Here is a 25,472-nt window from a genome sequence, read left to right on the forward strand (position 1 = left end):
AGGATAATCATTTACATCAAAGGTCGGTGGTTAAATATCAACAAAACTGTGGCAGATGGTGAAAAAGTAAACTCTATTTCTGTGCACAGGAATAGACAGGAAGTTGCTTCCATTTGCTGCAGAGCAACTTCAACCCAAACTCATCGAACACTCGTGCTGCAGACTGAAAATTGCTCAGCCACAAAACAGGAAGCCTGCACCAACCTCGAGGCGGCGTCAGGGCCCACGTCACCTGGCAATCTCAGTTTGCCTTATCTGGCTGTGTTTTGTCTCAGAAGCATTCAAACTATTTGGAGTTGTATGTGTCGTCCCCTCTAGCACATATTACAATCACACAACAGGATGCTGTGGTTAACAGTTACTTCACATGTCTCGTTTCACATGAGGTCAGTTTTTAAATTTTTATTTTCACACGAGTATTGTGAAGTTACTGTAATAGAAAATACAAAAGACTAAAAATGAAAAGTTGAACAAAGTGGGAAAAATTACTGAATACAACACAATGTCCTGTTGAATTAGAGTTTGATAACAGTTAATTAAAGGTTAAGTCAAAAGAACTCATCTAAAAAAAAAAACACTAAACAACAACAACAAAAATCTTTTTTACACTCCAGAGCTTCAGTGTGGAGCAATAATTCAGTTACTTGCCTGATTGTGTTTCCTTAAACCCTCCTGTAACTGGACGTCCCTCAGACAGACCTGGAGCTGTTGTGTTGTGTTGTCTTGTGCTGTGTTGTTGTGTGTGAAGTCGCTCAGACTGCTGCCTCTGTGAAACAGCTTCTGCTCGCCTGCCGCTCTACCTCTCTCTTATTTCCTGTTCTGTGTGAATGTGCGCGACTCTGCTGATGAAGGAGCGGCAACCACCGAGCGTGTTACAGCAAAAACGCCACCAGAAATGGGAAGTCTGACTCTAACCGAACATCCCAGTGAGTCCTTTGTATTTTTATATTCATGAATTCAGTCTGACACATTATGATCCACAGAGGGTGGACCAGATGGGGAAACACTAAGATGATGACTCATTTTCATTTTAAAACATAACAACATTAAAAATCTGAGACTTTAATTACATTTTTTTAATCAATAATTAACTACAATGTTTATATATTATGTTTGTAGATATTTAGTCATTATTTATATTCTTCAGATTATAGTTATAGAAGACCAAGTAGCAGAATATGAAGAAATAACATCATGACTCATTTTTAATGTCAAGGTAACAAAAGCAAAAACAAAACAAAACGAGTCTGTTCTTGTATGGGTCTTACTGTAATCAGTGCTCTGCTTTACACCCCCTGCTGGAAACTCAAGTCAAATACTATCCATCATGTGTTTCCATAGAGAGACGCTATATGTAGATTATGTTGACACAGTACATGAGCAACGTAATTCAAGACATAACTCATATATGTGTTTGAACATCTCTTAAAAGAGATTTGGCTCTGAAATTAGAGATGAATGTATTTAAAATTAAAGTGGTTTCTTTAAAATACACAATACTAGCCTTCGCTGATAACTCGTCTTAAATCCATGTTTAAAAAGAGACATTCGTTGTCAGCTAACAGTTAAATTACAGTGATTTTTACGAGCAGGATAATCAGATTCACACAAGCTTTTATAATCTACAATCTATATCCACCCTGTCAAAATACATGTACTTCTAACTAAATCCAGAGTTAAAAGCTGATGTGACAGCGGTAGCTATACTGTAACCCTATATTCATATTTGGAGAGGCTCATACAGCAGAAATGACATTTAACTTTTTATTTAAGAGTAGATGTGAAAGAGAAAGGAGGGGTGACGGATGAGATCTTCCCACCTCTCATCCACCGCCCGGCCTGTGGTTTCGTCGATGAACGGGGAAAAGCTGTCCTCCCCCGTGGGTGAGGTGTCGGGGATGTGACGGCAGCATCCTGGAAGACAGTAAATAAAAATAGTCAGGTCTAAAATATGAAGCCAATGTGGAAATTACTTAAACCTGCAATCTATCAAATCACCAGCGGGGGGGGGGGGGGGGGGGGGGGGGGGATCATATTGAAGTCTATGGAGAAATAATCACACTCCATTTGTAACCTCAGTGAATGTTTTCCTAAGATTAGGATTACTGATTTTAAATCAAAGTCTCTTTTTACAAACAATAGTTTAAAAAGCAGAATAGCCTTTATTTACTATTATCAATGGGATTAACTTGTGTATTTGTGCAAAAAAATATGTTAACCCTCTATGGTACCATGTTGCCCTCAGGCAACATACCACTTTTTGGCCTGTCACATCTCCACAATTCATCCCATTTAATGCTGTAATACTTTAAAAAAGAGAGGAGACCTTAGAGAACCAATAACAATGCTTTAATTTATCACATGACTTTCAAGAAGCCATACTGAAACCCTTTTTTGCAGACCTTTTCAAAGGAAACAGGTTTGCCATTTTGCTCCACTAAAACGGTCTGAAAACATAACTTCCTGGCCCTTTTTCATCTGGAAAAAAATATATTTACACTAATAGATAGTAAAGTTTAATTTTTAATAATTCCATGCAATTTATTTACTTATTAAATAATGGAAACTTGTTAAAATGCACCTGTTGCCCGAAAGCAACAACGTACCATTATAGAAAATTGCAACGTTGCCTTGAGGCAACACTGGACCATTATGGAATCAATATTGCATTATGAGACTATGGTAGTGTGTGTTTAGGTGTAAATATAATGTTCAAAAACATATAATTCATCATAATTTAGTTTTTTATCCTTAATAAATTTTATTTTGAATGCAGTAAAGTAAACATCAGGCTATTATGATGATGATGAGGAAGATGAGAATGAGAATTGGGATGAGGATGAGGCCAGTGAAGGTGAAAGTCTACAGAGACTGGTGTTTCTAATACAGTATATGACGAACCGTAATGGTACAATGTTGCCTACAAGCAACAAACCCCAAAAACTTCCAAAAATAAATAATTTTTAAAAATTTCTTTAGATTATGTTTATTTAGTCTATTTTGAGACATTAAAACACTCCAAACATTTTTTTCCCCACTGGCATCATAGTGCGTACCATAGAGGGTTAACACTTGATGTAAATAAAAAGGAAATTAATTTGACATAAGAACAGGTGTAAAAAGAAAGAAAGAAAGATTAAATAACTAAATGCCTAAATGTCAAGGCTGCCTCACTCCTGAACTGAACTCAGCACGTTGGAGTCAGACTGGGATTATATAAAGAGACAGAATAAAGCTGACTGTAGTAGTTACATGAAAAATGTATTTGAATGTGATTTAGGTTGTTATGAAGTTGACAGACAGATCAATAAAGAACTATTCGTGACATTATATATTTGACAACACTGTACCACTCATTTCATTTTATGTGTCTTTTGCAGTGTTAGCTTTACCTGGCGCAACACAACCCTCACTGTAGGTGATGTGGCGGAGGGTCACCTCCTCTGACCCAACTTCTGGACGTTAGTACACTCATGTTTCTTTTCAGATCGTATAAATCTTTCGCCTTTTACTAAAGATTTCCGTGGAGAGGAACAATATGAGTTATAACTAATTTTTTGATGCCCTGCCTTGAGCGGGGCTTCCTTTACTTGTCAAAAAATACAAAGTCGATTATAAATCAATAAGGCAAATGCAGTACGTAGATCATAGACAGATCATCGTAAATAGCAAGTTTGTATATTTGAGCACATAACATTGTGCAATTTGTTCCAAATGTTGGAGACATTTATGGTACATGCAATGATCTATCATCCTTTTTCTGGTAGCTGCATCTCAACAACGTAATAATTGCTACTACTTAGACCTATCACGTAATAAACATAATCGATGCGGTTATATTTCCTTCAGCATGCAGCATAGACGTTATTTATTACTTTTTTTTTTTATATTCAACAAGTATAGGAAGCCCCGCCGAAGCAGGGCATCAAAAAATTAGTTTGAACTCATATTGTTCCTCTCCACGGAAATCTTTAGTAAAAGGCGAAAGATTTATACGATCTGAAGAGAAACATGAGTGTACTGCCTTCTCAATGAAGTTTCAGAGGATGTGATCCGCCGCCACATGACCTACAGTGAGGGTTGTGCTGCACCGGGCAAAAAGCAGCCGATTTGGATGTTGTACAATGAGTGCCAACCACTTAATCAAACACATAATACAACCGAAAATCGCTTCATTATACACGTTTTAAAAAAACAAGCGATAGTTTAGTAAGGTTTGAAAGCTACCGCGCGGTGCATGATGGGTAACGGCGGGTTGATCCAGTTGTCTGGTTACAGTACTAAACATGGGAGCTCGAGTTCAGCAAAAATGAATCGGCAAAAGAAAGTATTGATATTCTTATCTGTGAAATTTTACATAAAAAGGTGGGTTATTAGTCAAAATGTGACCAAAAAAGCACAGGGATAGAAATCATGCGCATGTGCAGCCACAGAGAATAAAAATAAAGCGAGAGCGTCACCTCCTGCTACTTCCGTTTTCACAGGAAGAGTCCTTTTACAGTCCCTGCACAGAGTTTCATAGACGACTGTCGCCGTAAAATGTTAAATGACTCTGGCTCAACAATAAAACGGTTACGATAGGATGTAGATGTCCTGTCTATACTTATACAACATACAGAAACAACAAACAAACATTATTTTCGTTTGTATCGTCTGTTTAATAAATAGTTAATGCTCAACCGGTTACCTAGTAGGCTACAGCACAACCGTCACTGTAGGTCATGTGGCGGCAGATCACCTCCTCTGAAACGTCTCCAAGAAGTCAGTACACTCATGTTTCACTTCAAATCGTATAAATCTTTCGCCTTTTACTAAAGATTTCCGTGGAGGGGAACAATATGAGTTCAAAATAATTTTTTGATGCCCTGCTTCGGCGGGGCTTCCTTTCCTTGTTAAAAAACAAAACATAAAACATATGAAAATATGTGGTCTGTTGACGCAGATGCAATAGGTCACCAAAAGTAGCTACGTAATTAATACGATCGTAGACACTAACAAGTAATATAAAGAAAATTGACATGGATATCTCCAACACTCACAGGCAGATGAGTCTAAAATACCATAAACTGCTACAATCTCATTTCTCAAGGCCGCAGACAGCTCTTTCCATCTCACCATGGTGTTCACTCTCACTTCAACAGTCAGTCAGGAGCACAACAAACTAAATGTCTGAGGTTTAAAGAGGCAAAAGGCTGAGTAACAGTGTTCAGATCATGTGATTCACCTGTGTGTGTGATTTTAGCCATTTTAAATGGGAATGGTAAACTAAGTTAAACTCCTGTCTACACTTATACAACACACTGCGGGTAGAGAAACCACAAAAAAACATTATTTTCGTTCGTATCGTCCGTTTTAAATAAAATGCTCATCGTACAAATTGCAATCAGTTCGTTTTACCCAGTGCAGCACAACCCTCACTGTAGGTGATGTAGCGGAGGATCAGGTCCTCTGAAACGTCTCCATGAAGTTAGTACACTCATGTTTCACTTCAAATCGTATAAATCTTTCGCCTTTTACTAAAGATTTCCGTGGAGGGGAACAATATGAGTTATAACTAATTTTTTGATGCCCTGCCTTGTGCGGGGCTTCCTTCTCTTGTCAAAAAAAAAGTCAGACATAATTTTGACTCTGTAGTCTGCTGAAAAGCTGATGAAACATGGTAAATGCAGTACGTTGATCATAAATAAGCAAGAAAGATCTGCAAACGCTGTAGTACCGTACATCCTCCAGGCGTGTGTGGCGCATGGATGTAATAGATCCATGGTGTGGCGCTGTAGCAGAAGAAGACGGAAAGTCCCCCGCTGAAATTCAAACCATGGATCTATTACTATGAGATAAATAATAATAATACATCTAAACTCAAACTGTTGACAGGGAGTCGTATCAGAGTAAATAGGACGATCGGTGATGATTAAACAGCGATTCAGCCGCAGTGCGCCTGATTTGTGATTCACCTGTGTGTGGAGGGTGAACCAAAACAAACTCCTCTCTACACTAACACCACACACTGGGTTGAGAAACCGCAAACAAACATTATTTTTCGTTTGTGTCGTCTGTTTACATACATAATTAAATTGCAATCGGTTAGTTTTACCCGGTGCAGCACAACCCTCACTGTAGGTCATGTGGCGGAGGGTCACCTCCTCTGACCCCACCACTGGATATCAGTACACTCATGTTTCTTATCAGATCGTATAAATCTTTCGCCTTTTACTAAAGATTTCCGTGGAGAGGAACAATATGAGTTCAAACTAATTTTTTGATGCCCTGCCTTGTGCGGGGCTTCCTTTGCTTGTTAAAAAATATAAAGTCGGATATAATTGATTACTCTATGGTCTGCGGAAAAAAGCTGATGCAGTGAGGCAACACAGTACGTAGATCATCGTAAATAATAACAACTAATACAACAAAGAAAAGTGTTTAAGTGGGGGTGGTGAACCAAAACAAACTCTTGTCTACACTAACACCACACACTGGGTTGAGAAACCGCAAACAAACATTATTTTTCGTTTGTGTCGTCTGTTTACAGTAAATCATACAAATTGCAATCAGTTAGCTTTAGGCCTACCTGGTGCAGCACAACCCTCACTGTAGGTGATGTGGCGGAGGGTCACCTCCTCTGACCCCACTCCTGGACGTCAGTACACTCATGTTTCTTTTCAGAGCGTATAAATCTTTCGCCTTTTACTAAAGATTTCCGTGGAGAGGAACAATATGAGTTATAACTAATTTTTTGATGCCCTGCCTTGTGCGGGGCTTCCTTTACTTGTCAAAAAATACAAAGTCGAATATAATTCATTACACTATGGTCTGCTGAAAAAGCTGATGCAATAAGGCGAATGCAGTACGTAGATCATAAACAGATCATCGTAGATAGCAAGAAAACTGACAACGGGTGCCGCAACCAAAATGTAGGCTAATATTTACCGGTAATTAAGATGTCAGCATTGTACCATAAACTGCTACAATCTTATTTTTCAAGGCATCATACGGCTCTTCCCATCTCACCATGGTGTTCACTCGCACTTCAACAGTCTGGAGCACAACAAACTAAATTTCTGAGGTTTAAATAGGGCATAAGGCTGAGTAACAATGTTCAGATCATGTGCCTGATGTGATTTACCTGTGTGTGATTTTGGCCATTTTAAGTGGGGGTGGTGAACCAAAACAAAACTCCTGTCTACACTAACACCACACACTGGATTGAGAAACCGCAAATATTATTTTCATTTGTGTCGTCTGTTTAAATCATACAAATTGCAATCGATTAGTTTTCGTTTTACCCGGTGCAGCACAACCCTCACTGTAGACCATGTGGCGGCGGATCACCTCCTCTGACCCCTCTCCATGATGTCAGTACACTCATGTTTCTTTTCAGATCGTATAAATCTTTCGCCTTTTACTAAAGATTTCCGTGGAGAGGAACAATATGAGTTATAACTAATTTTTTGATGCCCTGCCTTGTGCGGGGCTTCCTTTGCTTGTTAAATGAAGAATACAACAACTCAAAAGAGCCAGCCCAGGGTCAGGGTCATCTGACAGATCCCAAGTCATAGCAAGTATTACAGTAAAGTAAATGTCTCCAACACATCAACATATTGTACCATGTCATGTGCATAAACTGTTTTAAACACACGACACTTACAAAGATTTAGGCAGTTTAACAGCATGAAGATATCTGTATACTTTAATTTGAGTTGTTAAACCTTGTTAGCAACTGTGTTTTGCTAATAGCAAAAATATACAGTATGCTAGCATAACACCTGTGTGGCACCCAGTTAGCCAGCACCAGGTGGCATCTAACACGAAGTTTACATAGGACTGGTTTTATAGAGCACACATGCACAACAACCAAACATTAAGGAACACATTATTTTGCCCTCTAAATGAAACTTCCGACTGTTTTTTTTTTTTAATTAGCAAGAGGCTCATTTATCGGTTTACGCATGCTAATGCTAGCTAATAACTCACCGGGATCGCTTGTAGACTTTAGCAGTTCAACGTGAAGCCACAGGTCCGCAACTGTCTCTCCTTCATCGTTTATAGTTTTGTGTCAAATTTACTTACTTTATCTTAATTTTGTCAGGCTTAAATCCAGTTTTATCTATCCCTAGCATGCATCTATACGGACCGTGCTACAGGTGCAGGGAAAAAAAAAATCGGTATCGGCGTCGTAAACTTGCGTAACATCGTAACGTGTTACGTAAGAGCGTAACATCAGTCTCTGCTACCACCTTGTGGTTAACTTAGAAAAGTTATTTACTTGAGAGAACATTACATTTTCAAGGCAAACACATGTATTATTAAGTATATTATAAAATAAATATATTATTATATGTAATGAAGTGCAACTTAAAGGTTGAATATGTAGAATATTTATTAAAAGCTATATTTTTTCAAAAATAATACATCCATGGGGCCTTTAGAGGGGTACAGAATGAAAGTATTGCTTTTCCACAAAAAAATTTTTTTTAGTCTGAATTATTATTTTTAATTTTTTTGACGGGCTCGACAATGACTTTCTGTCAACGTTCTGTTTACATTCGTACCTGCCTGTAGCCGACATGTGGCTCAGTTCTCAGCTGTTTTCCTGCCTCCTCCCGGTCCTATGCGTTTGTTTCCAACCAAGCCTTTTTAATAATCAATCGGTGGATCAATGGATTATACTTGTTAGGATGGGTGTATTTGTGTAGTCCTATCTGTCATAAACACGTTTATCGTCGCGGACTTTCGGTGCCATGGAGCTCCTTTTTTTTTTTTTTTTTCCAACTTGAGGAGAACAGTGACAGCGGAGGCTCTGAGCAGCAGCGGTGTGGAAGGCAGAGAGCCTCCACTCTCCCTGTAACAGTCATTTATTATGCTGTTAATGACGGTAAAAATGAAACATAAGGTAAATATCCTGCTTAGCTCTCCTCCTCTGCTGTCCTCTGTTCAGAGCGGAGTCCCTAGCAACGGCCCGTTTTACCTAGCAACGGTCTGGCAATCGACTGCTGGAATTCTTTTTCTGTTGTTGTTCTTGTATTTCTACATAGTCAACCTTTAATTTCCAAGTAGCCTACTGCGGAAACAGCCCGGGGAGGGGGGGTTAAACAGCTGTTGCTAGGGTGTTAGGTGTTGCTAGGGTGACTCGCTTTGTGCTGGACTGCACAGCATTTTGATTCCTTGTCGGACTCCACTCCACGCATATTGAGACAATTTTTTTGTCCTGATTTAGGTTTTTTTTTTTTTTTTTGATTAGCTCTAGTTTTCATTACACCACAGCAAGACTTAAGTTTTTATATAATCTCACTGTGGCCTTGTATTGGGCAGAAACTGGGGGCACGTGCATATAACTATCCAGCTATGTGTTGATTAGGAACTCCTGTCTCCACCCACACACTCACACAATGCACACAGACAGGGTTGACAGCTCCTATATGTCAGTGTTTAGAGGCAATCATGTGTCTAATGTCATGGTTTACATAAAAACAAATATGACTGGAATCAGATCAAACGAGTTTTTCTAACAATTACAATCAATAATGCACCAGGTATGTTTCCATGACACAGATAATGTGGAGGTGTACTGTATGGCAGACCTACAAGTGTTCTTTACACCTACATAAAAAAAAACTTGGTCTTTATTTTCTCAGATACAAGACCAGTCAACTCAAATAAACAAGCAAGAAATTATTGGTGTCCTATGCAGTGATTGTGACCATTAGAATCAGGATAGAAACATCCACTGTGGACTTTTTTTTATTTCCTCACCAGGTTACTCACAAATACCACACACAGATGGTCAAAACGTTTCACATTTCAAACCCAGTTTAGAAAAAGTTTCAGTTCTTCAATCTTACACAGGTGTTATGGCACAGCAGAGTTTGTTTGACTTTCAACACAGATGAGGTTTATTGGTGGTAATGCCACGCAGTCTTTGTGCAGTCTGAAAAAATTACAAAATCGAAGTGACAACATGGTTACCAGTATAAATTACTTATTCCAATTTGTATTACTACAGTACATTAAGCATGTCACAATCAGAATGTTAGAAGTACAACAGAGAAATGGCAGTTTTGTGCAAAAAACATCATCATAATCATCATCATCATCGATACTGGACGAATCAGAAAATACAGTTGTCATTATCCGACTGGCAGGGCATTCTGTGTGAATGTAGAGAAACAGAAAAATAATTAATCGGCTCTGAAGTTTAGGATCCATGCAGTATCAGCAACTCTTCGAAAACACAAAAGCTATTTTATTCCTTTGTCCTCATCCTGTTAATAACACGAAAAAAAAAAAAAAACAGAACAATAGCTCTGTGGTAAACCTCTTCATGATTACCGGGAAGTAAGGGTGCTCAGATTACAGGCCAGAAATATGCTGAACAAACCGGTTTAAAAAGGGCACCCTATCTTTGGCCTGCACTATGAAAACTTGTCACCTTGGTCCTTCTACCTCGAAAGGAGTGATTGGTTCTACCCTCTTCTTTTGGTCATTTGTTCAAATATAAATATAGGTAAATACTTTAATATAAAAAATAAGGCATGTTTCATTCTTTAAAAGATTTCCTGTTCCTTCCAGAGGGATTTGTCAGCCACATTGTTGTGTCATGATTCACACCAGGCTGGGCTTTCTGCGCTCATTTCCTCCTTAGTGGATATCAAAGGGACTGTAAAACCTTGAATTTAAAAGTGTCTTGTGTGCAGCTTCGCCCAGCTCTACTCAGCTCATATGGCCTTGACATCGATGAGGTGTCCCTGCTGGGCGCCTTGCCTCAGGGTCTTGATCCCCTGCAGTTTGCGGCCATGAAGTGTGAAGCGGGACCAGGCGGCCAGCTGCAGGAGGGCACAGGTGATAGGCACAAACACCAACATGTAGAAGCAGCCCAGGCGAAGAGGCGGAGTCCCTGAGCCAGAGGCAACGTCAGGCACAGAAACCAGGGAGTCCTTCACAGGTTCCCTCTCAAAAATATCATAACCTGAGGGAGACAAAAACAACACAAGAGAGTATGAGTACCCTCAGTCTGGGCAAAACATCAATGACACTTTCAAGTCTTTAATGAGAATGGATAATTTCCAAATTATTGATAATAGTCGCACTATTAATCTACTATTAACCTGTTATTCTATCCAGCAAGGAGAGAGCACAGTAGTTTTTTTATGTCTTATGTATTTTATTTTTTGTGTCATTTTATATAGCTTATGATATACTGTATATATTTATTTAGTACTCAATGTCCTGTTTCTCTTTTATGCCACTGTTACAAATTTCCCCCTTGGAGATAAATAAAGTATAACCTAACCTAACCTAAAATCTTTATAGGTTTTTGTCATTTGTAGCCAGAAAGTCCTGAAAAAAATGTAAGATATGTTAAAATAATAAGTATGGATGTGAACGTGTACTAAAATATGTACATGTGTAAACTGTGCAATTCTTTCCGTTTAAACGTGTACACGGTAGCGTCCATCGGACGGATAATAATATAATAACCCTAATATATGATATATTATATATCTGCCGGCGCCATCACACTCGCTCACAAAAAACTAAATTGCGTATATCGTTTAGGGATTTTTATGAACGTTTACTGTTTCATTCCGTGTAAACGTTTACATGTGTACACTGACACCTCTACTAATAAGCAAATAAAATATCAATACTAAAGGACGTTTGCATGGCTAAGCTAGGAAGGTAAAACAAACAAAAACAAGAAACTGTTAAAATGTATGGGAAAAAAAGTTATTTGCTTTGTGGCACTGAGGAAGATGGGACTGTCGGCTAAATATGAAGCTACAGTCAGTTGGTTTAGGTCATCATAAAGATTCAACCTGCCATGTAACTCTGCTGAGTCATCACTGAGAGAAACCCAGTGCATGTTTTTCTTGTTTATCAAGTTCTATATGTCCCATTTATTTCATCTTCAACCCACAGAAGGCTTCAGTTGCATTAAACCTTACTGACATCATACTGTTGAACAGCTATTACACTAGTTCACTGATGTCTGATGGAGCTGAAATACAACTAACATGCTGAGTAACCTGAGCCACTTGATACTTCGTGCACTAGAAAGACAGAAACAGCCACAGCTGTAACTTATACCTCCAATTTGAAACAAGTTGACAATGACGCTGTCTTCTTCATGAGGACAACAAGCGACTGTTTGTGACCATACCTGTGTAAACGCACAGCAGCCAGGTGCCGATGAGCGGGGCGAACGTCTGCCCAGGTTTGGTCAACAAGGCCACCATCCCGAAGAGCAGCGCGGACGCGGCCTGCTGGCGGCGGTTGACCACAAAGTCTTCGTCCACTAGGTCGGAAATGACGAGCTTCAGCAGCTTGCACGTCCCCTCTGTAAACACCCGGTTGCTGGGAAGAGGAGCAGAGGGCAGGTTACAGGCTTCAGCACCAGCAGCAACACAACAACACAAACTGGCTGTAATGTGGTTTACAATTCAATAGAGCGAGGAGGGGGGTAACAGTTTGTGATCTGACGGACGGGGCTAAGGTGTGTTTCTGTGTGCTAAACCACAGGACATCGTGTCAAGTGACTTCATCACCTATGGTCAATGTTGTGTAAATGAAGTCAGCTAGTGTTAAGGAACCAGAAGTTTTCACACATCGTTGACTTCTACCACAGCTGTGACGAATACGACCACACCCCCACACACACCCCCACACACACCCGAAAATTGTTTTACACATGCGCATTGGCTGCTGGTAGCTACTCTCTAATCTACACTCCCCATTTAAAGGGATACATCACCCAATATCAATAATTCACCAATTGTCGACTCACCGTCATGCCAAGGAAGGGTTTGGAGAACTTTCGGAGTTATCAAAACGCTTTTGGAGTTCCAGGGGGGGTCCGGCTGGCAACGGATTTTCATATAATGGCGGCGGATTGAGTTCACTTTTGAATCGTCCAAAACACACACTATGAAACATCCAAATACCTCCATACTGCTCATCCGTACTGACCCAAGTGTCCTGAAGCTGCCACATGAAAAAGTTGTTCGGAAAAAATGAATTTGATCTCTGTTTTTAGCCTTGTTGTAGCAGTAGCTCCCAGTGGCTGCATGAGTGTGCGAGATTTGCTGCGAGATGTTCCTCTGTGTTTACATCAAACATCCAATGGTTTAGAACAACAAACAAAAATCTCGTAGCAAATCTTGCGCATGCGCACAAACATCAACAGAGCCACTGGGAGCTACTACAACAAGGCTAAAAACAGAGATCACATTCATTTTTTCTGAACAACTTTTTCATGTGGCGGAGGAGGTATTTGGATGTTACATAGTGTGTGTTTTGGACGATTCAAAAGTGAGCACTATCCGCTGCCATTATATGAAAATCCGTTGCCAGCCGGACCCCCCCCCGGAACTCCAAAAGTGTTTTGATGACTCTGAAAGTTCTCCAAACCCTTCCTTGGCATGACAGTGAGTAGAAAATTGGTGAATTATCGATTTTGGGTGAAGTATCCCTTTAAGCTCTGTGGATAAACAATATTGTAAATCATAAAGACTGTGGAGGGTGAAATAAAGCACTTTTGGTCATTCTCAGTGAAAGAGGCCTGAACGGGTGTCGTGGCAAAAACAAGTTAGCACAATATTTGGATACAAAATGTGACAAATATTGAGTCAACTTGGAAACAGGCTGTGACTCCTTGTGAGTCCTTGGCGTGCTTTTGTGAATGCTGTGATTCTGTCTGTTGCCATTGTGTGATTGTGCATTCAGCTAAAGTGATCTTGACACTTTAATCTAAAATAAAAAATAAAAAAAATGTAACAAGCAAACAAAAGTACAAGCTCTCACACATCGGATGCGTGTGCTGATGTGTGTACATGGCCATACCTAGCAATGAAGATGCACAGCAGATAAATGTGGTCAGCCCCTGCCAGCACCATAACCACACTAAGTCCCAGTTTGAGCATAAATAGCCAGCGGATAACCTGGTAAACCCCGTAACGCTGGCACAGTGTCAGGAAATACAAGTTGTTCAGGTGGGGGGCAATGTAAGAGATCCCTGCATGGGGAGCAAAAGCAGAGAAGCATTAAAAAAAAAGACCAAAAATCAGGAGGAGAAATAATAATCATTTTCAAAAAGAAAAGGAGGTGGAGTGCCAACAAACCAGAATGCAAATTAACAGGAAAACATACAGTACATCTATTCTACTCTAGCCACAAGACAAACAGCTCTGCACAACTGAGGAGATTTGGTTTAAAACTGCATCAAAAGGACCATGATGCTCTTCATACAAAAGAACTTGCTTGGTCCGAGAATTACTGCATTGCTGTTTGTCTGTACAGCTTTGCTGCATTAAAAAGAGCTGCCTGTCATGAGTTATTTCCTGTTACTTGAAGGGATCTTACCTAACAAGATGGAACCTGTAGAGGCGGAAATATTGTCAGAGAGGAGATGCTCAAGGAAGAGAGGAAAGAAGTTGTTGTTGAAGTGGCAGTGAAACACCTACAGAGGGAGAGAGACATTTAATATAATGAGAAAGTGACATTAGAGCAGATGGTACACGTGTGCTCTCCTTAGATACACACACATTAGTGTCTTGTGTTGTAAAGACTGTACTGTAACAGCACACACCTGTGATTGTGTGCTATGTAAATATTATGGACTTTTTTAATCTCTCCATATTATTATATTGTGGCAACATTCTCAAAAGGCCCAGTGGTTACATGTTGCAATTATAGGATTAGTGGTGGTTAATAAGCATCTGACTCAAGAGACACTATTTCCATCATCCTTACTTAAACAAATGTCAAGATAAGACTGCTCTGGTGAGTGGAATTATACAAATATCTTTTTTTTCATTTAATGTGAATTAGTATCTCACCTGAACAAGGTTCATTGAGACAAACCACATGAAGTTCCTGTTTCTGGAGAGCTGCTTGATGTACTGTCCGATAGTGACAGGTTTATCTGGCTGGGTCAGTGGAGCGTGGCCAACACTCAGCCTGGAACGGAGAAGAGGAAATGTAAGGAGTGATACAAAGAGGAAAAAACGCCAGCTATGAAGCATATCTTTATCCTTTTAAAGCCTTACTCTTTGAGTGCCTGTGCCTCGTCCTGTCTTTGACGGACTTCTTTATGAAAACGATGCTGTAGCAGCCTGGAAACTACGAAAAAGCCCAAGATGGAAAAAGCTGCCAGAGTCACGCAGAAGAGACGGAAAGAGTAGAAGTCCTCCTTGTCCCAGAAAGAATAGGACAGGAAAACGGAGAACGCGCCCAGAGCGCTGAACACCGAGCAGTGGAAGTTGAGGCGCGTGCGATCGGCGGCCGACACGGCGAGGTCGGCCAGCAGGGCGCTGTGGTGGAGGTCCACCATGGTGAGGAAGCCGTCGTACAAGCACAGGCACAGCAGGAACTGCAGACCTGGCCTTGCCCACGCCACCCAGAAGGCCAGGAAGGAGAGACAGAAGAGAGGGCCATTTGTGGAGAGAGCCTTCAGGCGCCTCAGCACCACCTCTGGATTTGTGATCTGAGAACTTGTCCTGGGTGGGAAAACAAAACAAAAAACAGTAATTAGGTTTATAAAATAAAAACAGAGCTGTTCAAATACTCTCAAACTGTTTGAGTGTTGTTTGGTGCAGGATATACAGGGGGTCACTTCAGCATGACTGTGTTATATAATCTCTAAGGCAAATATAGAAAGAGCACGATGACCAAGATAAAAAAAAAAAGGCAAATAAATAGAAAGGTCAAAACAGTGTGAGTCCCTGTTGGGATAAAACAAACCTGTCCCGTCATCGACTGACACCACCTTGTGACAATACTGAGATAAATGTGCTTAAAGGTAGGGTTGGAGATCCTGGAAAATCGGTTCTGTCAGGCCAAACTGATTGGATGGTGTTTTTTGAGGCTTGTTTTGTTCCCCAGGCAAGTGATTTTTTTCATTTTTGTGAAAAAGCCTTTATTTACTCAGTTGCAATCGGGTGTTAAGAGGATTTCTAGCAGATTAGTACAGTAAAAAATGATCCAGAATAAGATCTTCAACCAAACCTTTAACTAGAACGAAACACAAACCCGGGCTGACTGGGAAACCTGGATGGGTTGCTGGGAGAAGAAGACACTTACTGAGGAGAGCTGAGGAAGGCGCGATCACTCAGCCAGCCGAAGAGAGGGTCGTTCAGACTGTTCCACACGAGGAAAACCGTCTGTGGGACATGAGAGAGGGATGTCAATAAAGTTATATTAGATTTAAGATTTTTTTGTTTGTTTAACTATTATTATTATCATCATTATCTGTTTTCTTGTTTTCTCCTCTCTCACACATGGAACCTCTCATCACACACTATTACTTTTATTACTCGCCATGTCTATCAATATTACTATATTTTATATATATATATATATATATACAATAATACCATATTTTTTGTTACTAGTATTTTATTATTATGTGTGTTAGTAGTAGTAGTAGCACTGTAACACTGCCTGACCCTGATTCATCACAGCATGATGATGTCTTTAATTTCCATCCTATATGTTCGTCACCTGTTACTCTGTATTATCTTGTATGTTATATGTCATCACCACAATTGTTTGTCTCTACACAATAAAATAAAATAGAACAATCAGTGGCTTATTAATTAGCACTGACAAGATATCAAGCCTCTGAGAACTCACAGACAAAGACAACAGATTTTTTTTATAGTCTCTGATGTCATTTTATGCCTTTATAGGATGGTTAACAACAGGAATAAAAAAAATATGGCAGGAAATGAAAGGAAAGAGGCTGAGAAAGCAACAAAACTGGAGACATGGTGGTGCAAGGTCAGCACCCATAAGCCACAGGCCACAGTTCAGCAGGGAGCTCCATGAGAGCAGATCTAAAACAACTCTGTCTCGTAACGTGCCGTTATTATCTCATAGCGTGGTGATTGTGCAGGTCACAACTTGTCCACCAGAGCGTTTTGGAGTTCCTGGATTGTGTATTTGATGAGTTTGATGAGGGAAACCAAGAAATCCCATTAGCCTCCGTAGCGTAGCTCTGAGCAGCTCGCGGCTCTGCTCCGCCGTTCTAAAAATAGCTTGCACCGACAAATAAAGGTAACGAACCTACTCCTAAAACTATAGGGATTATGGCAATGGGCCAATTTGCCAAAATGTTGAACTATCCCTTTAAAAACCGCAGCTGACACTCTGGTACATTAGTGCTACACTTCAAGCCTGATGTTTAAATGACACATTTACACACTCAGGTTTTTTCTCACTCACCTCTCCCACCCAGAATGAGGTCTTGTCGATCTTGTAGACGGACACGAACGTCTCCACATAGTAAAGCAGGAACACATTGTGGAGGATGGAGGTAAAAAGGGCCAGAGAGCCATACAGCACAGCAGTAGAGAAGACGCCTTGCCAGTAGCCCCAGATGCTCTTTCCCATTCTTCTCAGTCTCTCTGCTTCGTCCTGTCTCCGTGCCAAGCAGCAATCATCTCACGGCCTGGCAGACCATGGGTCACCACCTCATCCTGGCCTGAAACAAAAAAATAAAAGACACAGTGCAAAGTTATTTTCAGTCCAGCAGACAAAGGAGAATGTATCGCCTCACACTGAAACAAAGTTAAAAGAACATGTCAAAGATATTTCGGAGTATAACTGGAAGTTTCTACAGCGTCCCATGGTTGAATCTCAGAATAGTTGAACATTATAGTGACTTTCCTGACTCTGTTTCCCCACAGAGTCAGAGGAGACCAAAGGGAGCTGTAACTACCAATTACTTTGGCCGTGGGCCTCTGTTCCTTTTTCCTTTGGCCCACGCCCAGCTCTGTGTGTGTGTTTGAGAAAAGTACAGCTTTAGTTTCCTCTATCATTTTAATAATTTTAATAACCACCCCCTCACTGTCCCCCATGTTTAATTTGATTCACTTTCCTCTCAAAGCCCCAAGTGCATTCTTGCATGCAGCACCCTCCGGAGATGATTCACTTTAAAAACACCGACAGGCCTCGTAATTCACACCTGGCTGCGACAAGCTCAGGCTCGCCTCAATCTATGAGCGCCGTGTCACATCCTCAATGGGAGAAGCCATATAATATCTCACAGTAACAGTGTCCTGAGGTAATGTGATCTGCTCTGTCAGAGTCACACACAAGTGCAAGTGTAAAAAAAACAACAACCTAACTTTCATCTCAAGATCTGAGCGAGATAGCAAATTCTGGCCGAGGCGATCTCCTAGGAGAGTAACAAAAAAGAAAGCTCTGCAGCCCTGTGCCAATCAGATCCAGGCAGTGGAGCGGGATCACTCTCAGCTGGCGGCGGCCGTATCGCATCTCTCCTGAACACATATCTTACTAAAATCAGAAGTGGTTCGCTTGGTAACAGGCAACAGAGTGGCACAACATCTACAAATATCCAATTCACGTCCTCTCAGCCAAATCAGATTCAGAGCTGTTTCCACCTGTGGACACTGGGGCACAGTTGTGTAGCTACTACACACACACACACACACCTGTTGTTTTCACTCTAATAGCCAAACGATTAATGGTAACTGAGCTGGTGAAACCTAATCTCAATATAGATTTCAAATAGATCAAGTTAGATTTTCTTTTCAGTTTAGGAATAATGTAAATATCGAGCGAGATGATTGTTATGAGTAGTTTACTATGATTCATTTGGGTCAATGTGATTTTCACAGGTTTGTAGTGTTGTAGTAGGCTACTACATTTTCAAGGTCTTGGTTTTGTCTCGGTCTCTGTCAAGCTGGATTCTCAGTCAAGAAGACCACAGCTGCAGTGATATCTTTTTTGTTTTAAACGCAAATGTCTCTCTCTGTCACTCCCTTTTGGTTTATGTAATGTAAGTCTATAACTTTAAGATAATTAAAATTGTAAGTTGTGTACACACACCTGTTGTTTTCACTCTGATAGCCAAAAGATTAATGGTGCCTGAGCTGGTGAACCTAATATCAATATAGATTAAGAGAACTGACGTGTGAATATTGTCAGATGTTGGGTTTGTTTTTATATTTTTACATTCAATCACATGTTGAGTGGAGGAAAAATAAAGTCTAGAGCTGAACATGTTGAAAATTAAAAATGGTGGAATAGTCAAATAAAAAGATAAAGGACTGAACAGGTGGTGTCTAACGAAGACTTTTAAATAAAGTTAACAGGAAAAAAGGAAATATCTACAAACACCATCAACAACTCACAGCAGCTAATCGATCAGCTGTTATCGACTCAACAAGCTCACAGTTGAAGACACAACTAACTTATCGTCACATAGCTGTGTAGTCTGTTGTATTGACCTAGGTAAAGCAGCTACGGTATATTTTATTAAAAAACAATAATAAAAACCGCACCACCACTACTAACAGGTTAAGGAAAGCTAAGCTAACCGCTAACTAACACTAGCTGGCCTCATTAAAGTGCTACAGTAACGTTAGCTTTAGCTGGTTGGTTTACGTTTACGTCAACGTTGACGTTAACGTAAACGTTCCGACCGTTAAAAAACACGAATTCGGTCACACGAGAGCGAATTAAAATGTTACGTACCGACAAAAGAGCTGTTGAGCAGACTGAGTAAATCGTGTTTTGACTCGGTGGGAAGCTGACTTGTTGGCTCCGCTCTGCCGCCCGCTGCTGCTGCTGCTGCTGCTGCCGGGTCTGGATCACCGAGAGGCGGCGGCGGTGGAGACAGACAGCCAGTCCACGTCACGACAGATACGGTCGGTTCCTCACGTCCATGACGACCGTGGTGGTGAGTCTACGGTCTGTGGGCTTTCCCAGCAGCTACACATCAGATAAGAGACTGACAGCGCCACCTAGTGCTGAGCAGGGATGGGTTTCCTAACCAGTTTACTATGATTAGATATGGGTCAACCTGATTTTCACAGGTTTGTCACCAGTGTTGTACAACTGGGGTGCACATTAGAACAGAATAGAATAGAATAGAATAGAATAGAATAGAATAGAATAGAATAGAACTTTATTAATCTCCCAAGGGGGAAATTCACTTTGTCACAGCAGCAACAGAAACAAGACAAGGCACACAAAAAAGGTAACCTATCACTAATAAATAAAATAAGTAGATAAAAAATAAATAAAGGCTTATGAGTTAATAAAGTGCTTGGATCTCTCTGCGTGTGCATGTGTGCTCACGCAACAGTCTGATGGCTGTGGGGAGAAAGGAGCGCCTAAACCGCTCCGTTCTGCACCTGGGGAGAGTGAGTCTCTGGCTGAAGGTGCTCCCCCTCAACCACAGCTCCTCGTAGAGGGGGTGGGAGGGGTTCTCCAGGATGTTGTTGATCTTGACCTTTATCCTCCTCTCCGCCACTGCCTACAGACTGTCCAGTTTGCGGCCCACCACACTGCTGGCCTTCCTCACCAGCTTGTTGATCCTGTTGTTCCTCTCTCCCTCCTTGGTGCCTCCACCCCAGCACACCACGGCGAAGAACAACACACTGGCCACCATAGATTGATAAAAAAAAGTCGCCAACAGTTTGCTACACACATTAAAGGACCTGAGCCTCCACAGGAAGTACATGCGGCTCTGTCCCTTGCTGTATGCAGATGTGTTGTCCTTTCAGTCCAGCCTGTTGTTGATGTGGACCCCCAGAGACTTATAGGAGTCCACTATCTCCACCTGCTCCCCCTGGATGGTAATGGGGGTTGGGGGCCTCCCGTGCTTCCGGTAATCGATCACCAGCTCTTTGGTTTTGGTGATGTTGAGCCTGAGATGGTTCTCCTCTGACCAGCGGACAAATCTCTCCGCCACACCTCTGTACTCCTCCTCATTGTCCTCGTTGATACAGCCAACAATAGAGGAGAACTTCTGGAGGTGACACTTGCTGGAATTGTGTCTGAAGTCTGAGGTGTAGATGGTGAAGAGGAACGGGGGGTGCACCACATCTGACAGTGACGCCTGTTATTTGACATACTGTGGCCTGCTGGATAAGTAGTTGGTTATCCAGGCCACTATGTCATGGTCCGCCTGCATGGCATGGAGCTTCTCTGCTAGCAGGGAGGGCTGGATGGTGTTGAATGCGCTGGAGAAGTCGAAGAACATCACTCTCACTGAGCTCCCCAACTCCTCCAGGTGTGAGACAGCCCTATATGCAGCAGGAAAATGATGGCGTTATTCATTCATTATTCATTATAATTCATTATAAGACATTAAATAGATAGATTATTATATAGATATCTTCCAGACTTTCCCCTATTACAAGAGGCTCCGGACTTCACGCCACAATAACAGTTTCTTCCCCACTACAGTCAGCCTATCAGGGCTCCAGACTATATTTGAGAGAATGCAAGCAAATTTTTCATCTTTTGCACCAGTAAATTTGCTTGTTTGTTTTGGAAAGTTTGACTTAAATAGTTTAGAATCAGTCTTAACATGTGTGTGATGATCATGAATGAAAAGGAAATGGGAATATTAGCTTTGGAAGTCCATTTACAGTGTGTGCCCCTAATTTTTCAGGATGCATTCCTAAATTTTAAGTTAGGGGCCACTGATGACCCCTGACCTATGGACAGTCACTCAACTACAACAATTTGCACAGTAACGTTTCTGTATTCTACCTATCTTTATTCTATTGTATATAAATCCCAAAATAGTATATACTATGCACATTTTTTTATTTATTTTATCTTGTTTTAATATTATAATATTTAATATTTTTATTTTATTTTTACTATTTTTTGTACCTTTTGTGTTTTCACCTGAGTTCCTTGTGCTGTAGCCTAAAATTACCATTAGCCTACTGCTCTTGGCAATAAAAACGTTTCTGATTCTGATTCTCTCTCTCTTTCTCTCTCTCCATATATATATACCTAGTGTGTAGTCAGTTTGTGTCTTAATGTGGTTGTTTTGTGTTTCTTTGATGTATTTTTGTGTCTCTCGTGTCATTACATGTTTCTTTGAGGTTGTGGTTGTTTTGTGTTTCTTTGAAACATGCCGTTGTGTTGCATCTCTCTGTCATTTTCTGTCTCTTTAGTTGTGTTGCATATCTCTGTGGTCATTTTGTGCCTTTTGACTGAGCTGTGTGACTTTTCAAACATGAAACATTACAGTAATCTCACACATTATATCATCAATGCATGCTTTTTTTTTCTTAGAGACAAGTGTCCACATTGTATGAGGTCAGTGCACGTAAAGAAAGTTAAGGAAGGTTCCGAAATTAATAATATCTTTTTTAAGACTTGCAAAGTAGCAGAAGTTTGTTTTGTAACCTAATTTGATACAATATAATATGATTTAACTTATTATGTAGAAGAGTCCTGTCCAATTCCTACACTTCATTAGTGCCCTACATCAGAGCATCTAAGCCATAAGTAGCCTACTTACTACACCCACTGCTGTCTTTTAATTCTCTGGAAGTAATATCTATGTTTTAAGAATGTTTTTGCTGTTATTTCTTATTTTTATTTTACATAAAGACTTCTGCAGCTGTGGTGTGTGGTCTGTCTACAGTGTCTCTTACCACAGGGGGGCGTTTTCCAGCATGTTTGTGTGTGTGTGTCAGTGTCACACTAAATGGCATATATAACAAATACAACAATAATTTCAAGTTTTAAGTTTACTTTGTTGATTTAACTTTTGTACAATATGGATTCAAAATTTAAAGACAAAGTTAATAATAAAAAAAAACTTTAAAAAAAGAGCCCCGCCCCCACACTCCCATCATGCTTTGCGCCACAGCGTGAAAAGTCATGAATGAAAATCTAAACAACGCTAAAACAAGACAAATCTGTTAATACAAGACCAGTTTCTGTGATTTTTATATGGTTCTTCATTTATACGACACGTGGGACATGTGTTTTATGTAAGTTGTTAGGCTTGAACCAGGACTAAAGAGCATGTCGTCGGTGACCGGGTGGATCCGATTCCCTTTAACAAATCAGATCACTCTTGTTTCTCTTCAGATCGTATAAATCTTTCGCCTTTTACTAAAGATTTCCGTGGAGAGGATCAATAAGAGTTTTACCCAATTTTTTGATGCTCTGCTTCGGCGGAGCTTCCTATTAATGTTCAAAAATAATCATCAAATAAAATTATGATGGAAGTACGATGTGAAATCACTGATTTCATGATATTCACATTTACCTACATGTTTTGTACGGTACATATTTAACAGCCTGAGAGAAACGACCTCATTTTGCATTGAATATATTTCTGTGATTAAGTAGGCTATCTCCAACCTGCAAATGTGATTAGTCTGTATTATTTACAGGGTGGACAGTGTGTTTACAGGTGACTTACATGAGTGTTATGGCTCTAAATGTTATGTATAATAGGAAAAATAATCGAGTAATACTTACACTACTTACTTATACTTGAGTATTATATTAGTCTTACTAATTTAGAGGAATGTTATTGGAGCATGGCAGATATTTCAAGTATATATTATTATTATGCTGATAATTGTTTGATCTTCTCGTTTCTTCAGCTTCAGTTCTTTTTTTTTCTTTTTTAAAAACTCTGTTAATAATACTGTACTTTTAGATCATTCTGAGTGTAATAGAGTATTTTCATGACGTGCCATTTCAGCTAAGGATTTGAATACACCCTCCACCACGGTGGGTGTGTGCTGTCACGTTGCCTGTGTGTGTGTGTGTGTGTGTGTAATAGGCTATGTGTGAGTTTCACTATTTGTCAAGATCTCATAAAGCTCACTATCTATTTGATTTTTATCTCGTTATTAACTGTTGTGAACACAAAGTGACCCAGTCCCTCCCCTGCTAATGTTCTCCAGACTCCTATCTGCGGACTGCTCCTTTAATGTCAGAGGGAGCATTACAGGATTATTACAGTTATATTTTCCTGTAACACCAACACACACCAACACAAACACACATTCACAGTCACATACACATGCAGTGTGGTTGTCCCAGAGGAACATGATGAGCGGCCCAGGCCATTAACAGATGCAGTAAGCCCTTTAAGTATGAATCCCTGCCCTTCCTCCCCGGTTCATCCCTCAGCTCCTCCCGGTGAAAACGTGACACACATCAGTTGTGTGACAGGTCACGTGACCACCGTAGCGTTGATCCGGAAGGAGGGAGGGGAGGCAGAGAGGAGAGGGGAGGGAGTGAGGAAGAGGAGGAGGAGGAGGAGGAGGAGGAGGTGGTGGAGGAGGGAGGAGGGAGGAGGAGGAGGAGGGGGCGGCTGATGTTGCCGAGAAACTGCGTCAGGTCAAACACAGAGAGCCTGAATCATGCCGGAAGCTCTGTGCGTCAGCTTCAAAATAAAGCTCAAAGTGGCTCTTATTGTATTATACAGGTGCACCTCAGTAAATTAGAATATAATGGAAAAATGTATTTGTTTCAGTAATTCAATAATAAAAAAAAGAAACTATGAACTATGCAGATCCATTACGCACAGAATGAAACATTTCAAGTCTTTATTTATTTAATCACAAAAAGGCTCATTGAAATCAGAGTGCTGAATCAAAAAGTTTGCAAAAAAATCTTGCAATGGTAGCACGTCTTAATTAGTAAATTTGAGGACAAAATGCTCACTTTTCACATAATTTATTCTGGCTCACATGCAAAAACATGCTGACACGTTTCGGCTAGGCTATATGCAGCCTTCATCAGAGCGTATTTATTTATTTAATTTCTTTTAATTGTAATAATTATGGCTTACATTTAATGAAGACTTTAAATTCAGTATCTAAAAAAAATTGAATATTATGACAAAAGACCAATTTTTTTAAAAGCATTTTTGATATTGAAATGTTTTCCTTCTGAAAATTTTGTCCATCTATATCATGCACTCAATACTTGGTCTGGGCTATTTGACTTGGACTACTGAAATGGACTTGTCCATGATATTCTAATTTATTGGGATGCACCTGTATATGTTTAAGTCTAAGTGTATTAAGTTATATAGGCCTACATATAGCCTAGTTTTTGATCAATCAGTGTGTATATATAGCTGTGTAGCAATGGGTGTGTATTGCACAGAATGTTCAGGCTGGAGTGGGTGCCATCATCGGCTAGAGTAGGAGAAGTTGTCTGAAATCGTCTGAAACATTTCTCTTTCCATGCTGCTCCCAGCCACAAATTACGCTCTACATGCATGATTTCTTTCCACAGTTGTAGACAAACTTATCATCTCTCTCACCGTGTGCTCGACAAAGCAGAGAGACTTAGAGAATTTAAACCGTGAGCCTCCGAGTGTGGCCAGGTCCCCTCCAGACGCCCATTAAGTCCAATACAAAGACTTCACAGCAAATTACTTTAACATTATAACTAAGAAAACTCTTCTTCCACAGATCTTGTTGACCCAGGAAACATAATATGACTTGGATTCAAACCCCCGGCCTCCCAATCCAAAGTCAAAGGCATTACCCACTGATCTATCCATCTGCATGTGTTGAGCCCTCAGCTCCACCATACTATCATCTTACACAGTCTTACATTATACTTCCTAATTATGAAACCAAACACAATACATTCTGATCAGGTCACTCACTGTATTGAATGGCCAGTCTGTTCAGGTTATATACTTTTTCTTTTATACAACC

At 40.3% G+C, this 25,472-nt stretch overlaps 1 protein-coding gene across 1 annotated transcript; it reads right to left on the reverse strand.

The window, feature by feature from the left end:
* Positions 1-9,732: 9,732 nt before the first annotated feature.
* Positions 9,733-19,649, reverse strand: mfsd13a (major facilitator superfamily domain containing 13A). The gene is made up of 9 exons (XM_083994062.1): positions 19,495-19,649; positions 17,218-17,476; positions 16,075-16,154; positions 15,042-15,491; positions 14,832-14,952; positions 14,356-14,452; positions 13,837-14,008; positions 12,158-12,351; positions 9,733-10,963 (listed from the first exon to the last, which is right to left on the reverse strand). The coding sequence occupies exons 2-9, from the start codon at positions 17,383-17,385 to the stop codon at positions 10,713-10,715; spliced, it is 1,533 nt and encodes a 510-aa protein (XP_083850188.1). The 5' UTR covers positions 17,386-17,476; positions 19,495-19,649; the 3' UTR covers positions 9,733-10,712.
* Between the last annotated feature and the right edge of the window lie 5,823 nt (positions 19,650-25,472).

This window comes from Trachurus trachurus (genome assembly GCF_905171665.1).
Source record: "Trachurus trachurus genome assembly, chromosome: 19".
In the NCBI taxonomy this organism is placed as follows: domain Eukaryota; kingdom Metazoa; phylum Chordata; class Actinopteri; order Carangiformes; family Carangidae; genus Trachurus; species Trachurus trachurus.

Coding starts and splice junctions, on each gene's coding strand:
- mfsd13a (XM_083994062.1), bottom strand. CDS start 17,385: ATGGGAAAGAGCATCTGGGGCTACTGGCAAGGCGTCTTCTCTACTGCT. Junction 16,155..17,217: donor CCTCATTCTGGGTGGGAGAG/GTGAGTGAGAAA, acceptor CATGTCCCACAG/ACGGTTTTCCTCGTGTGGAA. Junction 14,953..15,041: donor GAGGCACAGGCACTCAAAGA/GTAAGGCTTTAA, acceptor TCTCCGTTCCAG/GCTGAGTGTTGGCCACGCTC.